This window comes from Haliotis asinina, chromosome 12 (assembly GCF_037392515.1).
Source record: "Haliotis asinina isolate JCU_RB_2024 chromosome 12, JCU_Hal_asi_v2, whole genome shotgun sequence".
In the NCBI taxonomy this organism is placed as follows: Eukaryota; Metazoa; Mollusca; class Gastropoda; order Lepetellida; family Haliotidae; genus Haliotis; species Haliotis asinina.
The window spans coordinates 46444868-46464839 of NC_090291.1; the positions used below are offsets into that span (position 1 = coordinate 46444868).

Consider the following 19972-nt stretch of genomic DNA (forward strand, 5'->3'; position numbering starts at 1 on the left):
CCTATCCCAGTTGCGTAGATAGGTGCTCATGTTGTTGATCACTGGATTGAGAACATGAACATCGCTGTGTAAGTCAAAACACAGGGGTTTGTAATATAACGCTAAAAGGACTTTTATATAGTCCTATGACCCTGTTAGTGTCAGAACATATCTTGATGGTAGTTTTAGCGTTACAACCCCCATTCTATTATCCCAGAGGTTACGTGTCATCTCTACGAAACATTTCTATGACAGGTAACCTCTGTAGGAAGAAAATGTACAAGACCATGTCAGTCAAAATCCAATACTGTGCTTTAAAACTAATGTCGTATGTGGGCCGACACAAGGCGACATGATGACCCCATTTGACCTTGACCGTACACCGTGCCCTGCGACTGTGTCAGCTGATTTTATCTTCAACTATATCACCTGGAAGCAGTGTTGAAACCCTCGTCCTCATTGACAATAAACGCGAGTGAGTGACTGACTGGATTGGTTGATTGGAATGTAAGGCAGCAGATGAAGGGAATGAGGGAGATTTTTAATTATGATGTCACTTTGAGTATTTTTTTAAAGTTATGTCAGTGCATGTCATTTACTCCCCTCCCCCCCCCCCCAGTAGTCCAGCTGATTGTTGACAGTGTATAACAGAATCTGAGCCAGGCCAATCCAGTGATTGATATCATAAGCATCAGTCCACACAAATATGTTGTGTATGTTGTTTAGCCATCCAATAATTTTCCAGCTACATGGCAGGAGTCTGTAAATAATCAAGCCTGGACATTACAATCCAGTAATTGACATCAGGAACATCAAACTGCACTACTGCCTTAACCTCACATACATCAATGAGTCGTTCATCACCTCTTACCTCAAGCATGGGTTGCTGAAGATCAGTTCTAACCCAGATCATGATGGGCCGATTTGGGATAAGATGCCATCCATCACCCAAATCCCAGAGAATCCATTTCATCCCACCAGACCAGTGATATCATAGTAAGTTTTTATGCCGCTTTTGGCAATATTCAAGCAATATAATGGTGTTGGACAATCGACACATAAGCAATGTCCCACAGAAGCGATGACTCACCAGCCTAACTGCGAGGTCTTCCAATACTGAATCACATAACTAGCATCGTCTTATTGTTTCAGGGCCAAGTAAATTAAACTTAACAGGAATATTTTCCAAAGTTTTATTTCAGCAAAATCCATGTGACACCAATTTTGCAGATACATGAAGTTATGATGTGTACAACACCTGGATGTTACAGCCAGGTAACTGTACAACACAGACAGGTGAAAACACTCACACACATTGCAGCACCAGTCATGAAGTCATCTGCTGAACACATAACTCATCTCCTTCTGTACCTTATCTGTTTTCAAACAGTCCATCAAGATGTTTGGTCCATTATGTATTACTCATGAAGAAGGGTAATTGTTCTGAAAACATTTACTACAAAGGGACATTTAAAAATTTTGAAGCACCACCAGCTAAACATTTTATATATTCTAGAAAGTATTGCCTATGACTGTGACTGTACCAAATACCAAACAAACAGGTACTGGGAACCTAAAATATATTATTTCAACCTAAACAAAACAACTAACTTCTGAATATCATAAACCATGAAATACTACTGTGGTTTAAGTGTGAGTATTCCTTGCAGTTTTGAAGAACTGAAGACACAACATTGGGGAAAATTACCCATGGAACAAAGCCAAATGATGTACAATAACCAAAAACACTAACCTGAAGTACCCTTGTCACTAGTCTGTAATATTTGGTTTATTTAAAGAAATTATCAGTCCAAAATCTTTAATCTTTAATACCAACAAAGGTAAGAAAAGGATGTCTCACACCTGCCCCAAAGGTAACTGTTTTCTTCTTTTGATCAATGAAAGGTCAGTGGTTGATGAGCTATGTTACGTTTCTTCATTCGTTGGTTTTACGCCGCTTATATAAACCTGAATTATGCTTCTCAGTCTATATATTAGGTCATCTGTGGTTTTCCTAGAATAACTGCATTTGAGGTTTTTGTTTTGCAGGGACAGGTTTTACTTCTCGCTAGTTAGACCTCTTCCCAGAGTTTACTTTCTGCAATCATATTTTCCTAACTCTATATGAACATCCACATTCAAATGATATATGAGTATGTGAAATCAACTGAAAAATATCGTTCAAGAGTAAGCTCAAAGAGCAAATGTTTTCTCTTGCAAGAATGGAACTGCAACTCTCAGATTTATAGGCAGACATTCTACCACATAGCTACTGAACTGACAAAAGAAGTGGGGTTGAATTATCTTTTAAATGATCATCTACATTGCAATTATCCATCATTGACAGTATATATGTTAGAGAAAACAGTTCTCCTCGGTTTTGGTAGATAATGTAAAATGATTAGGGTTGGGAAATCTCAGGGATCATACATGATAGGGGGTTCAAAACACAATCAGCAGATCCTGGCACTGATAAATTAACACCAATCCATGCCTCCCACAAGATGGTTCAGAAATTACAGACTGCAATATTGCTGGCTTCAAGAATATTACATTCTTATAAACAATTATCCAAGAGCAGTTTTATGTTTTTATTGTGGCAAAGTCCAAACTTATTACCTGTTTTCTGTTGAAAATGTGTTACTAAGGCAACCATGACAATGATTCTGCTGCTGCATCTGCACAGTGTGGCATCTTGATGTGAACATGTGACAACCTTTCACATGTTATCGCTCATTTCACACATCACACACAGAAACAGTGGAGATGAGGAGACATTTACAGTTGTCAACTCCTGAACATGGAAAATTTGGTTCCTTTATTTCATACTTCACAATTATTTGACAATATAATTGCAGAAAAATAGCACATACATTAAATTAAAAGTGTCATGATTAAAGAAAATCGACCTCATAATTAACAACCAATAACAGTCATCATGATTTATGTAGACACACAGTTTGACAAATATTCAATGTTTATACATGGCCATAAGCATAGGAATCGTATTGAGAAACATCAAACTGCACATGAATATACAGGAAATAAATTTATACAAATAATTCACAGATAACAAACAGTCGTGACACTAATTCGTCTTGGAAAATGTTCTCAGTCTTGCATATTGTCAGTGTCACATTGTCAGACATTGTCACATGATGCACAGATCTAGATAGTTGGTCTGCTCCAAAGAGACAGTTGACATGCCGTTCCAGTACAAAACACTGATTGTGTTCTGTGTCTCCCAGTCCAAGGAGGGATGTGACAATCTACTGCCTGGTCCATGTATACTGACGTAACATATGTTACAACTGTATTTGCTGCAGACGACATTCACAGTTCCAAAGCAGCGCATACTCATCGATTTGTTGAAAACAGACTCCCATAAATGACAATATACATCAAACATGTCCTTCTCCCCTTCTTTGAGATCCATAAACATAATGATCACATGAACATGATGTCAGAAACATCAATCCATATAAAGGGTCATCAAGTGACCTTCACCCAAAGCCACGTTGGCCTATGTTAAGTAAAGCCACAGATCTTGGTGAAGAATATGACCTGCTATTCCTCTGATGAAGTTCTGTGGCCCAATGGGTGTTACAAGACAATGTCTTACTGGCAGAACCAATGTACATTTTATCTTCATCAGACACAGCATCAAGGAAGGAAAATGAAATATCTTTGTTAAACATCTCCTGGCTTTTAAGCATTGTTCCAGTTAACCACAATCTTGTTTCTTCAGATCATCCTCGAACCCTTTTCAACATCCTCAAGTCCACAAAATATGTATAACTGTTCTACATATTCCTGAAAACAATAATCCTCCGCATCCACACCTGATGTCCTCTGTGCTGGCAAATGGCTCACTTCAAATCAACCAAAAGGCACAATTTCTAACCTAATTCATACATAATCTGTACAAAAATAAATATATCTGTACAAATGTCACAAAACAACCCTGGTCGGGGAGGGAGAAAGGACCCAGCTGTGGAATTAAGAGGACTGGTCTCAAAGCGTTACCACTGTAACACATTATTTCACTTGAAATGTGCTTCCTCCTTGCTTTGATGCCACCCAGGCTGTGAAGATGTCCCTGAAACATGACAAATATATGTTTACAACTCTGTGAAACATGGCTATGAACAAACTACAAGGAACACAGTTTCAGAATAAGCAATTTTAGTGCATGAGGGAGTACTGCTTTACACTGCTTTTAGCAATGTTTCAGCAACATCACATGTGGAGACATCAGAAGTGGGCTTTGCACATTGTGTCCATGTGGGAATTGAACACAACACTTCAGTGTGACAAGTGAACACTTCCACCACTAGGCTACCCCACCAGCCAAGAAATTTTAGCACTTTCACAAGCAAGCTTATTTTACAAATGGGTAGTATTGATAATCTTGGTGATAAGATTGCTTTAGTGAGCTGAACCTTTCAGCAATCCGAGACACATTTCTGAATTTCCATAACAAAAATCAACATTAATATTAAAATCAATATTAATTACTGTGATCATTATCAACAACAAACCGAAATACATCATTTTTTATCCCCAATAAATACTCAAATCGGTAAATCTTCACACTAAAACAAGTGATCATTATCCATTTGTCACCTATGGGACAATGTCTGTAGCTGGGTCATTAAGCAGTTTTTTTTAACGGTATTTTGTGCCTTTTACTGCAAAAATATCATAACATATGTTTTTAAGTTTTGGTAGAATATAGCTCACAAATATTACAATAATTCATAAAAAATGTCAATGGTTGTTCACTCGACCACATCCATGTTAAGGTGATGAGGATATTTCAGTAAAGCACTCCTAAAATCTCACCTGCAATGACTGACGACACACTCGTTGCTGCAGTATTCGCTGTCCCAGCCAGGATTGTCAATGGCCTGATTGATACAACCATTACGGACACACAGGCCGTTACTTTGAGCTCGAGTATCCATCTGGTTCATGTTCTGAAAAACATATGCAGAGACATTAAAAAACAGCTTCATTCTACAAAAGCTGCTGACTCAACTTCCGATCGTAAACTACCAGTTTTTGTTGTTTACTATGCCCTCAGCAATTTTCCACCAATGCTACAAGTAGAACGATTCAGTACGAAAACAATAAACAGTTCTTACAAAGTTCCTATGTATGACAGTGTGTACACACACATTCATCATGTGCCAAATATGGTAGTAGGAGTGTTGTCAGTTTGTTTGCTTGCTGTTTAAAACTGCACTCCAGCTTTATGGGAGCTGTCTGGACCAGACAATCCAGTGATCAACAGCATGAGCATCAATCTATGCAACTGTGATACAATGAGATGTGTCAACCAAATCAGAGACCCTGACAATCCAGACTCGTTCATTACCTCCTACAGAAAGCACAGGTTCCATATCAATTTTAACCTGGATCTTCCCAGGTACCAGAAAAGTGATTTCCACCTGACAGCTTTCAGAAAACTTTGTAATCAGTGGATGTTCAAGTGATCTTAGTGCTAAGATCACTGAACGGAATGAGGCAACATGGCACTATTACCGTCATTATAGGTCAAAAGTCTTGAGCAGGTGTTAGGTTTGTATTAAGCCTACAATAACTTCTACAACACAGCCATTATACGTACTTGACAATAATCTGACTGCTGATAGGCCATGCCATTATTTTGTTGCTGTGGCGCCATGTTCTGCATCTGATACGGAGGTTGATGAGGCGGGCTGTTGTAACTGCTGGTCATCATTGGTTGTTGCTGGGGGGGACTCGGCATGTTCATGTGGGTCATCTGTGACATCATGCCCATAGAGTTACCTCCCCCTGACATGTTCATCTGGCTGATGTTTGGAGGAGAGGGGGACTTTTCCGACATAGAGCTGGCTTCGTCGGCTGCAGTCTGGGAATGGAATAAAAGTTTATTAACATGGGCATACATCACAGATATTTTGTGAACCTTTTTCTTATACGTCTAGGGTATATTGCCACTTTGAAGTGAGTGTGTTACAATGTTGCATTTAACAATATTCCATTTATATCATGGCATGTCGGCTTACTGCTGGAGAAAAGCCCATCCACAAATCAGACCACCAACCAGGGGTATGGTGTAGACAAATCAAGCACATAATTGGGCAAACTGGGACTAGAACTCAGTATCATAGGTTTCCAGCATCCTCAAGGGACAAACTCTGGAGACTGTAGCACCAGTGACAACTTGTTCTTGACAAACTTTCAAAATATCACAAAATATCAGGGTATTGTGTGAGGAAAGCCCAAGGATAAGCTGGCTGCTGAAATACACTACACTGACGAAAGACAAAAACAGGAATGGTTCTTGCATGCCGAGGTCAACGTCTGATCAAGAGTGCAGGGAATAAGTGCACGCCAAGAGGACACAACTCTGAACACATATATAGTGCATCTTAATGCAAGTTGGGTTTTACACCACTTATTTCAATACTCCATCAAATCAGGGGATACCAGGAATGGGCTTCACACATACCCATGTTGGGAATCAAACCTGGGCCTTCAGCTTGACCCGCGGACACTTTACCCACTAGGCTCCCCATACTACCCTTGAGTAATCTAAACAAGTACACCAGTCGTTTCCTTCCCAAATGTGAATTAGTAAACATCTGTGTACCTTTACACATCTTGTACCTACCTGTGACACCTGACTTGCACGATATGCAGCTAACTGCTTCAGATATTCCTTTTTAGCAACTTCTGTTTTCTTCTTATACACATTTTTGTTATCTGGGTCCAGACTATCCCACATTGATGCAACTATCTTGGACACGTCTCCAAAACTCTTGTTGGGACTCTGACCTTTAATGGCTGCTTGGGTGTCACGGAAAAACAGAGCATAGGCTGATACAGGTCTGAAACAAATAGCAGGACATGAAAATATCAATGATATAGGTTTCTTTCAAAGTATCAACAACATAAATAGATTTCTCTCATCATATAATGAGACGTAGTGCTAAAAGAAGAGCAATGAATTGTCAGAAAGTCTATTGATAGTGTTCAGTATTGTTTTTCACTTAACTGGCAATAGCATATTATTGTGAATTAAATTTTAAAAAACCCTAAAAAACAAGGAACCTTGTTGAGAAAGATTATTTCCTTTTCATTATTCAGCCAACATAAAAACAAACGCTGTCCATACTATTGGTTTCTGTTTTGTCAACCTGCATATTACGACAACAGTCATCTTAAAAAGTGAGAACCGAGAATGCTGAATCACTGTTAAATGAGATTTTGATAAAGGTCGAGCTTTAAAACTGCATAATGCTTTCCGGTTTTATTTCTATCCTTTCTCACATTCTACCCTGTTTGAAAAGGGCCTTGTCTTATTTAGATCCCACTGTTTCTTTACTATTGCCAGCATATGGTTCAGAACATATACACTGATGTTTATTGATAAAATAACGTAACAAGTTTCTGATGACATGTGGATGGCACACAAAAAGGGAGGAGATACATGAACATAAAGTCATATATATGAGAATTAAAAAGAATTATTATTTTCCTGATCGTCATGGAATAACCAGTATTTATTGAAAACTGCTCATGTTGCAAGTTCTTGGGAGAATGACAGACCAGCTTACTTAGTAAATTTGAAGAGAAGTGATTCAGCTTAGGATAAAATGAAAGTAATTGCCTTGAACATGGCATTTTACCATAAGAGTGTGAACATTTTTGACAATACTAATATTATTTTATCATTTTCACTTTTCACTTCCTCCTGTAATGAAACAATGTACACAAAATCATTTCCATACAAAGTGCCCTGCACCTATAAGTGATCCCTCTGCCCAAACAATAAACCTATCACCCTCTAATTACCCTAATACTAAGTTGAAAAACATACATCATAACTTTGTACGTAACACTATTTTCACAATACAGAAGCGGAATGTAATTGCCTTGGAAGTATTACTGAAAATATTTACATTTTTTAAAACATTTCAGGCACATTTTCACAATATGTTTAAAGATCATGACTATATGCAGTGTAGGAAAGATGTGGAAAATATACCCTGTCCTTAGGACTGGCTGATCAAATTTTTTACCAGTCCTGCCAAAATTCTAGCCTGTCCTATAAATAATACACCATTTCAAGACTTAAAACTGGTTTGTTTTATTTTAAAGCTATCATATAATATGCACACACAGAGCTAGGACTGTTAAATCTCCCTTAGAGGAATCATGTGGTTACAACATTACAGAACTAGTCTTCAGTCATCAACTCGTCACCAACATCTCCATCACTGACCTGACATAAGGACGAACTAGACTATTTTTAAACCTGTGCTCCACAAAATTCACCCCTCTCAGACATTGGGATGGGCTATCTTTCCTACACTGCCATATGTTGTTAAAAAGAGCTCTGTATCTTTATTTTTGCATCTGCTCTAATAACAGTGAATATGGTATCATAAAAAACACCCACCCTCCACCCCTCCAACAAAGCAAAAAAAAAACACAAAGAAGGAACCCAATTCTTGTTATTCAACAGATTCCAAAATTTGAATGAAATGATATTTGTTTGAATGTTTGGCAGATGTATTGGACAGATATACAGTAGTTTTGGTCACATCTGCATACATGGTTATCAAACACCTGTCAAACTGTCAGTCAGTACCATCTAGATACAATAACATTGTTATTTCCCTACTGAGCAAACACAGACCTCCCATCATTTACATACATCTCAATGACAATGTATCTTGTCTGAATAGATTGGTTCATCTCTGAGCTGAAATCTGATAGCCAGGACTTCATCTGCATTTGAAAAACAATTACTTTCAACAAAAAATAAAAAATACTGCTGCAGGGGTTGAACAACAAACCAAAAATTTTCAAAGAATTGATAATTCACTGAATATTAAATATGAAAGGATTTAAAATGATGGGAGATTATGAGTCTGGTGTTTAAGCTGGAGCGAATCGAGAAAACACACCATCTGACATTGTGCAGTTCAGTAAATAGCGAGAATGCATGTTCAGTCATTTCAAGACTGCTCTTTCCACAATGGATGGCCTGTCAAAATTGTTTACGGAAAGGACAACAGTCTACAGAAGACAAACTGAAATTCGTCTGATTTGTTTGTAGAAGCTAAATGTAAAATTTCGAAATAGGGTCCATTCCTAACATACATAACTAAAGGAGTGTTTAAATATTTATTTGATGGGATTATGTTTGCCCTGCCGCTTGGAGAGATGACTTGCTTCTTGATGGTAAAGTTTTATTTTTCATTTTCTGTTTGAGCTCAAAATGACAATATGCTCCTTCACAAACACATTTTGTTTGAGAAAATTCTACGAAGGTTTTTTCTCAATTTGAAGAACAAAATAATGAAAAGAAAAGAAGGCCATGTCTATCACAGTACACATGTGTCTACACGGAACCGATCACACAAAAACATTATTCTCTAATGCCAGATAATGACAAAAAATGGAATATCAAGCCTTTGAATGCGAAGCTTCTTGGACAATCAATGTAAAGCATGGACTCTCCAGAGAGGTTACGAGAGCTCTATTTGCTCACTCTGTATTTATGGAATGTCTGAATTTAAACTGAATGTGTGATTCAAATGTCTGAAATACCTTATAAAGTAAAGGCGAAATGAAAGATTGAGCAAGTACAGATGGGCGTGCTGTTATTCCAATATCACAAGGAATAATATCGGAATGGTTTGTTCCCAGACAAATTTAGCCACTGCCAATATTGATCCCAACAAATATAATCTTGAAAATAGATATTTTACAGAACTGATGAAAATGTAAAAAATCTGATATTTGAAAAATGAACATCTATGATCCAAAATAGTTTTCCACAGGACTACATTCAGTGCAATATATCTTACCAGATCTCAAGTTAAATAATATAGTTTTGAAGATAATTTATAATCTTGATATCAGTCATTTCAGACTGGTCGATTAACATATAATCATTACAAACTACTTCGATCAGATACACCTAATGGTAAATAAAGATTTTAAATCTTCAGAGTAAGGTTTAGATTTTTTTTTAGAAAATCGTAAACAAACCTTTGACAACCTTTGATTTAATGGAGTTAATGATATCTTAATGGAACACTGTGCTCACTGATTATATAAAACGTCTTTATAAAAATAGTAAAAATCCTTTCAGAGGAAAAATAACATCTCGACAGTGCCATTTGAATTACAAGTGAAGAAAACCTCAAACACCTTTGACTCCAGCAAAACAAAGACTCAAGTGGATCAAAATATCATAAGATATATTCGATGCAACATACAGCACAACTGACAATAAGACACATCAGTTCATAGTGTCGCATCACATGTTACGACTATCGTTTAATTTTCAGTAACAGTTGCAGGGTCAGATACTGGCTTGTAGAAATAAGGTCACTGGGAAGTTAGAAGACTTACAATGGGTCTTTTATCTGTACAATTTGCATATCTTTTAATAATGATTATGAGGCAACAATATGTAAAACAACAATATGTAAAAACAACCAACCTGCGACAAACACAAGAAAATACTGACTGTCATGACCATCTGGCCCTATCATATTGTAAAGATTACACTAAGATTGGTCCAGACACGAGGTACTTAGTGGAACAGAGCATGTTTAGTGATGGCTCTAGTAACTGTCGTTCCTTGCATGTATTTTCAAACAGAATAAAAGCATATCAAACTTTAACTGTTGGATTGATTTTTATGTGACAGAATTTTAATTACATTGATTTTTTTAATTTTATAATTATATTATTATTACATGTATTTTATTATCTTGTATGTGACACACTGACCATGTGACCAGATGTGACCAGAACTGACAGTATGCCAGGATTTATCGTGACCTGTTCAGAGTTTAAAATTCAGCCCTGAATCAGGAGTAAATATCTGTAAAAATTCCTCGATTGAATTCCAATTTTCCCAATTCCTCACATTTTACAAAAAGAAGAATATTTTTAAAAAACCCAAAATTGAACAATATCAGTTTCTGACAATCTGTCGGGAATGGGAACCTTAGTCATGTCCTTGATGAACCCATGGTGAAATGTGACAATATTTTTCTGGACTTACTTCTGGGGTTCATTTGGGTCTTTTTTCTTCTTCTTCTTGGGAGTCTTCTGCTTCTTGGCAGTGGTTGGGGTTGATGGTGTGGTAGTTGTTGTGGTGGTGATGGTGGACTGTACCGGGGCCTGTGCCGTTGTTACTGTCACGACACTGGGGGCGGATGGGGCAGTGGTAGCTCCTGACCTCTTCAAGGACATCAACTGTAAAACACAGACAATACTATGTCACATGACTAGTTCCCCAAAAAGGTAGAAAGCTTAGTGCAAGAATCCAAAATAACATTCACAGTTGAAGACATCCAAATCTGCCACCTTACATTACGTTCAGTTAAAAAGGGAATCAATTTTAGAACTTCACCTAGACAGAACACTTAATCATTTCTTAAACGTCTTCCTCCCAAAGATTTACACAAAGACCCTTCCAATAACCTGAATAAGTCTACTGAAGCATTCCCTTAATGGCTGACCCTCAAAAACAGTCAGCCATGCTGCACCGGGTTGTCCAGTACAGGAAGGAGGGCACAACAATGTGGGACTGCGAGGGGAGTGGGGCAGTCATGTTTCAGCTTACAGCATGAAGGGATATGGTATCACTGAGAGTTTGGGGTTGTGTCCGGGAGTTTGGGTAATGTATAGGGGTTTGGGGGATTTTGGGGTAGTGTAGTTGAGTTTAGGGGCCATGAAAGGAAGATTAATGGAGTGTAAAGGAGTTTGGGGTAGTGTGGTGGAGTTTGGGGTCATGCAAGGCAGTGTGGGGTAGTGTGGTAGCGTTTGGGATTATGTAAAGGAGTTAAAAGTTGTGTAGTGGAGTCTGAGGTAGTGTAGTGGATTTGAGGTCATGTAGTGGATTTGAGGTCATGTAGTGGATTGAAGGGTAATGTAGTGGAGTTTGAAGGTAGTGTAGGGGAGTCAACACTCTAACCACTGAGCTATGTCGCAAGCGCTTGCATGTTGTCATGGATGTCACCTGTAGTGGGAGGGGACAACAGCACATGCAAGGGGAGGGGACAACAGCACATGCAAGGGGAGGGGACAACAGCACATGCAAGGGGAGGGGACAACAGTACTAGGCAGTTACTATGGTGAACATTAGTGGGGTTAGTAGTGTGTAGGAAGAGCGATATGGGGAGCGATTATTATAGGCAAAAGGCTGTGAAAACTTGCAATGTTTCAAAGTTTCAATGTTTTTTTCATATTTCGTGTTTTTCTCCCACAAACTGTGGTTCATCTGAAAGCATTACTGGAAGGAATAAGTGTCAAACAGAGACAAGTTCTTACCAAACATCTGGCACATGCTTTTGTCCGAATTGTGAGTTAGGTTGAACAACTTACAGATATACTACTTCACAACAACATCAACTACGACAACTCCAATGTATTCACTGGAACCATTGGTCTGAAGTAAGGATGAAATCCATTATGTTCTGCCATATGGTTTTTGCTTTCAATTACTGTTACTACTATTCCATTTTCACAACCAGTTGAGGCAAATGAATTTGTCAAGAAGTCTTTACCAAGCTGGGCTTTACAAACTACCACCATTATTACATACATTCCAGAAAATGGCAGCCATAACTCACACGACTACTCAAATTTGAAATATTTTTATTCACTTTATTTAAGTTTTATTCATAATATCCACATGGCCTCCCTTTCTGTGCAACACGATTGATGAATAAATCTCAGACTGCATAATAGTCATATTTTAACTGCCACATTGTGAGTACGCAATGGCGAGCAGGTGAGCACACACACACAGAACCAAGATGGCCGCCTGTGAATGGAGCACAAAGCCACCCCAAGATGGCCTTACAATTACATCTGGTTCTGTGAGTGCAGGGGCCGCACTCCAGGCTTTATCAACTGCTACGAGGAATTGTGGGAGTACTCTGTCATGACCTGCAACCATTTTCTATGGCAACAAGTTCAAGCACTTGTTAGCATGGCAGATGTACATAATGGGCCCAAACCCTAGCACATAAATAAAGTCAAATACAATCTTGCGCACATCTTCTGTATATTATTAAATAAACACAACTATTTTATTCTTGTAGCCATTTTTCTCCACATCACTGATGACTAAATATAATCCTCATCAAAATAAAGACTGGTTCAAATATCATACATTCATCTTAAGCCCACCATGACAAGGGTTGTCTTTAAGGACGTTCCCTCGAGTTATCAATAGGTTGGGACTTTGTCATCCATTGTTGGATAGGATTATTTTGGATTTGTTCAAACATCAGTATGTAATATTTTCCAGAAAATCTATGCAGTACCTTAAATTTAAATTTTAAAAATACTACATCTCAATTTTAAATGATCAGTAGGTTGTAATGGCTAACAGACCTTAGAGCCTACATCATACAATGAAATCATTCAACCAATTCCATTTTCATCCCCTTCTCAGCTCCAATAACTTTTATTATCAACCTTTTCAGTTCTTGGGCGTGTGATTCCATTAATAATCGTTGAATACTTTAAGAGTGATAAGTACAGGATACATCGCTATATTTCGAAACTATCAACAAGTTAAAGGGTTGTGTAACAATGATGTGTAGAAAGGTTTGAGGCGTCATTGAACAAAACACAAATATACAAACTAATATGAACAGTAAGGATCACTTAGTATACAAAAATATATGGTAAAAAAAAAATAGCTGAATATCATCCATAAAATAATCAAAGTATCTTTTGCTCCAACTCCATCCACTTAAAATTACAATTATTATGTACAAAAACTATTTTTTTCAATTTTGTGCATTTATGTCTTCTCAAATGACAATTGATAATTGCTTAAATCTGAATATGTAATTTATACTAAAAAAGAGACATAATACATGATAACCGATTTTTCAAGGTGACATTGAAGAAAATACATGTTTTGTTCAAGCAATCAACATCAGCCATGGCCCTTCAAAAGAAAATTCGTAAGGAATACATTATTAGCAAATAATCTGACATTCACTGACAACAGAAATTAAAACATTTTGCTGACATACAAATTCTATCATAAGGAAAAAGATGATTCAAATATCACCACAATGTGAACATTATCATGTAGCAAGGCACAAATATCACAAGCACATGATATCTGTATCACCAGCAATGTTATGGATGAATGTTTAGGTCCTAATACCAGCTGAAAGCTTTCAACCTATGAATGGTTTTCACATTTTGATTATGAAGGCTGTATGAATTATGAAAATGAAATAAACCCTCACCTGTTATTACAAGATAAGTAGCAGCCAAGAAGACTCAGCCTATTTTGCAAACAAAATCCTACCAAAGACCATATTATTATCTATGCATTTCAATTTGAATCCCCCAAATCATTCTAATGTCTTTTCCTCAGAATCAGATGACACAACAATGGCGTCAGCTTATACCAATATACTGCAACAATTTCAATATTTTCTCAAAAAACAATGCACATAAACGTGAAGAAATTGAGCTTTTTGTGAATGATGTCCATGTTAAGCGAGTTGACGGACCACGACTATATTCATTGTCAGTTAAGAGTGCAAGGGCAAAGCAGATAAATAAACCCCCTAGATAGAGGTCGACCTCCCCTGCTTGCCATCTGACAGAGAGTTGAAGGAGGGCGCCATTACGACCCCCCTTGAAGAACTCTTAACACTCCAGTGGACAGATTCAATAGTCTTTCAACAAATATTCCTAAATACAGACACTTAAATCATTAATCATATCTTCAACAGTCTTTAAAGGTTTGGTGAGATTGTGTTGTTTGAACAGGTATATCTTTTAATATCTGATTACAAAAGAAAGATAATTCATGATTAACTTGTAAAATAAAATAAAAACATACTTTTTCAAAACTTTTGATGAATTTATTGATTAATAAATTTTGCACTGAGATAAAAACTCCTTATCTATGTCTGTCTCAGGTGACTGGTCCTTAGAAATGATGAATAGATGAATACAAATGATATTTTGCAAAATATACTCATGGAAACAAATAAGGAAACACTGGAAAGTACAAGTGTGCCTTTATCCTTTTCCAGGTACATTGGACTCTGTCAATGTGGTTTTCTAAGAAAAGCTCCTCTCTAAGTCCTGGCAAAATTGTTCTAAATTTATCATTAAGGACTGCTTCATATTGCGGACTCCCTCAATTACGGATTACGGACTAAAATGGTAGTCCCGACAATGAAATTGCTTTCAGAATCTTGCTTGGAAATCTGGACGTAATAACAGTTCCAACAATCAAATTCTTTAAAATCCAGACAAATGTGTCAGTCCCAGCCAAGGCCGTAATAAACAGATTCCATTGTATCTTCAATATGTATTGTGCACTGTGGTGAAACTTTGGAAATAATTATAGTGATACTTATACTTTCATCATCCTCGATATCTCCAGGGTATACATTCCAAAAAGTCTCCACTATACCCTGGTTGCATCTACGGCTCAGCCCATTAAACTTATTACCTCCCTTGGGTGGCTTTTTAACCAATCAGGTGTCTACGCTGGGAAGATGAGCGAACCAATCACAACTCACTTTCGCTTTTTAAATTCTCTAACCGATTAAACTTGGCTAACAAACCATGCAGAGGTTCTCTGAAAGAAGTAGATGGATTTCTTGCAAATCTTTTTAAAAAGGTTTTCGGACCTATAAATTTGCCTGTATGATTTCCCCTTGCTGATTGGCTCCTGTGAGAATGCGGAGCCAGCAAAGGGAGGTAATAAAATTATCGGGCCAACCTGTACATGCATGCAGGGTATAGTGGAGACTTATCGGAACATATACCCTGGTGATATCGAGGATATACTTTCATGTGTTCCCTTATTTGTTTGCATGAGTGCATATAATATGTGACATTAAATTAACACTGTGTAAATGATTCCTGTAATTTAGCCATGTTGCCATAGACACTCACCTGAGCCAGTGGCAGACTATCATCGCTATCTTCGCTACTCTCTCTGCTTGGTGAGGATGTGGAGTTTGAGCCTGGAGGTGATGCTCCCTGTACTGCCGTCTGAAAGCCGAGGTGAGTGGCCATCTGAGTCTGACTGATGGTTGATAGTGATTGATGGCTGGAGATGGGGCTTCTGTCAGGTATCACATCATGAAACAAAGTTCCCGTGGAGGCCGCAATGGAGGCGAAGATGTTGTCGGCATTTGTTGCACTTGCCATTACACTGTTAGTGACATTGATGTCAGGAACGTCAAAGTTCTGAGGTGGGAATTTCGGAGCAATTGGATGCGGACCTCGCATTGACGTTAATGGTGCACAGTCCGCTGTTTGCATAGTCGGCGCCACTGTCAATGCTGGATTCAAACCCAGATCCAAGTTAGACAACATCTGATGGGAGAATGGCGCCTGGGTGGTGTTCCCTGCATTCCCTGAATCTTGGTCAGAGGCAAGGGGCAACACTGGGAGGTCAAAGTCCTCATCCCCAAAACTTGGTGTGTGGAAAGTCTGCAAAAGAGCTATAGACGTCAGCAATTTCAATGAGCATTTGGCTGACAACCAAGCAAATTAAGTGGCCTCATTCAACATCAACCTGCATCATTCAACACCATACTGCAGCCATCTTGCTGAGGTCGCTAGTGCTAAAATATGAAAGAGATACAATGCCTTAAACAAGACATTAAGAAACTTAGAAATGGTTGTAGTACTGTACAGAACAGAGATATTCCTTATTCTGAATGATCCTTTTACCAAACGAGTGGGTATAGTTTCATCCCTTTTAGAGATATTCCAGCAATATAACAGCTGGGAACACAAGAAATAGTGTTGTACAGAACAATGCTCATGCTGTTGATCACTGGACTGTCTGGTCCAGACATGATTATTTGCAGACTGCTTCCATATAGTTGGAACATTGTGGACTTCACTGTTAACCAGCCAACCAACCAACCAACCAATCCAATCAGTAATGGGTTTCATATTCCCCCTTTACAAGTACAAGTATGCCTCATGTGATTTTCCACCAATATGATTGATTGTCACACCATCAGATTTGTTTGTTTGCAAATTAATAAGAGAACAAATACAGATATGGTCCTTATGTTCAAAATCCATGGAAATATAAAACATTAGGTTAAACAGCGCATCTGTAATATAAAAGCATGTATTTGTTTTACTGATCAGACAGCACAAAGATCAATAAATGATTGTCATTTGTATTGTCACATTCATGATAGAGCCATTACATTAAACATGTCTGAATGCTATTTCATTTCACTTTTTGCTACTTTATTTCTTGCTGCACATGTGATTTAACATTTTTTTCCATCAAAATGGTTGACTCGCATCTGTCATGTATAACTTTTTCAATCCATTCTACAACAATTTCTAAAAAATTGCAGTCAATAACATAAATACTGGCAAGAATAATGAATTATCCCCTATACTTTCTCTCAGCCTCCTTGAATTCTGAAATAAGCCTGGCAGAAAACATCGAAACCCAGATAAGTCATTGATTTAAAAAACAATGTCAAGGTAAATTATTAGCAAAATATACAAATTAGTTCAAAACCATTTTTACAGATTCATAAGAGAAAATTAGAAACTAATTGATTACACCTATGATCTTTCTATCAATAAAACTCTTGAAACAGATAGCCAAAAATGAAGAAGGAAAATGCACTGAACCATCGCTATGGCAACCACCTCAGGAAAAACACCAGATACTTTAAAATGATAGATACTTATCCATATAAACACCATTATTACTAAATGTCTTAACAAAATGAAGCAAGTTTTTCATTGTCCATGTTTGTCATGTTAGTAGAATCAGCCATTAATCCTCGAGCAGGTTTCCAACTATATCGTACAGAGGATCTAACATATTAAAATGCCATAAAGTTTTATGTCTAAAAATCAATACCTTTTCACAATGGACTTTGATTAATCTTAATTACATGTCTGCTCATAAAGGGCTACGTCTCCTTTGTGCTGTAGGCAATCGATACAATAGCAGAGGGAATCTTATTCAATTAATATGAATATTATGGCTCGACTCATGCTCCATTTACAAAATGTTATTGTGATTTATTACATCCTGAAAATTGCTAGAAATTAAAAAAGCCTATCAAGATGGCAAAATAAAACTTTTGCGCAATTTTTATGCCAAAATCTGATGAAACTGAGTGATAAATTGTGCCGGTAATAACATGCCTTTTGAAAGCCATGCTACCTGACGAGATTTTTACAACTAGTGATTAATGAAGCGCTCTTTGCTTGTCATTCGTCACTTTCTCTAAATTAACATCATCAAAGTGTTTCCTTTCAACCGGCCTGACTAACCCTCTCAGAGCGTAGTACGACATATCCGGGAACAAAAGCAGTATCTCATCAACGAGAGATTGGCTGTCGACAAGTCATTCAAATCTAACCAACCATTAAAATCATCATTTCTGGCTACTGGTTACTAATCATGCTAAAACCAAAATCAAAACATTTCTTGCCCAATTATCGTGATGTGCAAATAGATCAGAGAAATGACAAAATACAGTGTGACGCAAGGATGGCTGTCAGTTTCAGCAGGAGCAAGGATTCAGAGTTGACGTTGATGCGAATTGGATAAATAGCCACTAAGAGTAGTGTGATGAACGGGCTGATGACATCCAAATGTCCGCAGATGAACACAACGTAAAGGAAGGACAATGCTACTCCTATAATACAACTGAGCAGCACTCAGGCTGTACAAAGACAGTTTTTGAAGAGAGCCTAAACAAAAAAATGACCTGCTCTAATATGTCATTTAATTTTTGCAGGCTTTCCAAAGTGTTTTTCAATTCTGCCTCATGACTCGTCACGAAGAAAAAGCACCAAATAAATTGCTGTCATGAAAAACACATAAATATTATTAATATTTTAACCTTTAGATCAATGGCCATTGTTAGCGCCATCTCCAACTAAATGTGTATTTTATTCACAATCCATCTCCTGATCCTTGCGCTGAATGATCCCTGACTGTCGATTACTAGCCCCAGCCCTCCTTCAATGTGAACCAGTACCTCAGCCCTCACCTAAATGTATACCAAAACCTATATATAGTGAACCAGTACCCCAGCCCCTCAACAGTGAACCAACTTCCGTGCCCCTACCTTATTAGTGAACCAGTACCTCAGCTCCTATCCCTAAATGTATACCAAAACTCAGCTCCTACCTTAACAGGAAACCACTACTGTCAACCACAACCTCAACCCCTGTGCTGACTGTGAGCCACAACCTATGTGCCTCCATTGACACACAGTGAGCTAGTACCACTACTCTTCAACTGGCTGTGAACCACTGTAACTGGCCCTTCCTTCACTCCATAAACCACTACCATCATGTCACTCTCATGTCATGACATCTCATTCATCTATGAACCAGTAATTCATGCCCCTTCCTGTTTCAGTGAACCGCTAACCTCAGACTTTGGCCTGACTGTGAACCTGGACCCTAGTCCTCTAGCCCTACAGTGAACCAGTACCCTAGCCCCTCCCCCTGACCATGAACCAGTACCCTAGCCCTTCCCCTGACTGAACCAGCACCCTAGCCACTCCCATGACTGTGAACCAGAACCCTAGCCTCTCCCCAACTGTGAACCAGAACCCTAGCCCCTCCCCGACTGTGAACCGGAACCCTAGCCCTTCCCCGACTGTGAACCAGTACCCTAGCCCCTCCCATGACTGTGAACCAATACCTTAGACCCTCCCATTAATGTGAACCAGAACCCTAGCCCCTTCCCTGACTGTAAACCAGTACTCTAGCCCCTCCCATGACTGTGAACCAGTACCCTAGCCCCTCCCCTAACCATGAACCAGTACCCTTGCCCCTTCCCTTGACATTCATCCCTTCACCTCCCAATAATAAATGACAGCCCTTCCCCTTATCAATCAAAAATATTGAACATCAAAAGAAGAACAAGTTTAATCTTTGATCTCACATCTGACATCATCAA

At 38.2% G+C, this 19972-nt stretch overlaps 1 protein-coding gene across 6 annotated transcripts in view; it reads right to left on the minus strand.

Moving 5' to 3' along the window:
- Window positions 1-1158: 1158 nt before the first annotated feature.
- Window positions 1159-19972, minus strand: part of LOC137258162 (TOX high mobility group box family member 4-like) — a 141908-nt gene continuing 123094 nt past the window's right edge. For 4 of the 6 annotated variants that reach the window (XM_067795734.1, XM_067795730.1, XM_067795731.1 and 1 more), the window contains 6 exons: window positions 15952-16494; window positions 11060-11253; window positions 6641-6857; window positions 5612-5875; window positions 4825-4958; window positions 2557-4078 (listed from right to left, as the gene is read on the minus strand). In XM_067795734.1, coding sequence (XP_067651835.1) covers window positions 4018-4078; window positions 4825-4958; window positions 5612-5875; window positions 6641-6857; window positions 11060-11253; window positions 15952-16494 — 1413 coding nt within the window. In that variant the 3' untranslated portion in view covers window positions 2557-4017. Of the gene's footprint in view, window positions 4079-4824; window positions 4959-5611; window positions 5876-6640; window positions 6858-11059; window positions 11254-15951; window positions 16495-19972 lie in introns of all 6 variants that reach the window. The other 2 variants (XM_067795732.1, XM_067795733.1) reach the window with 2 other exon arrangements.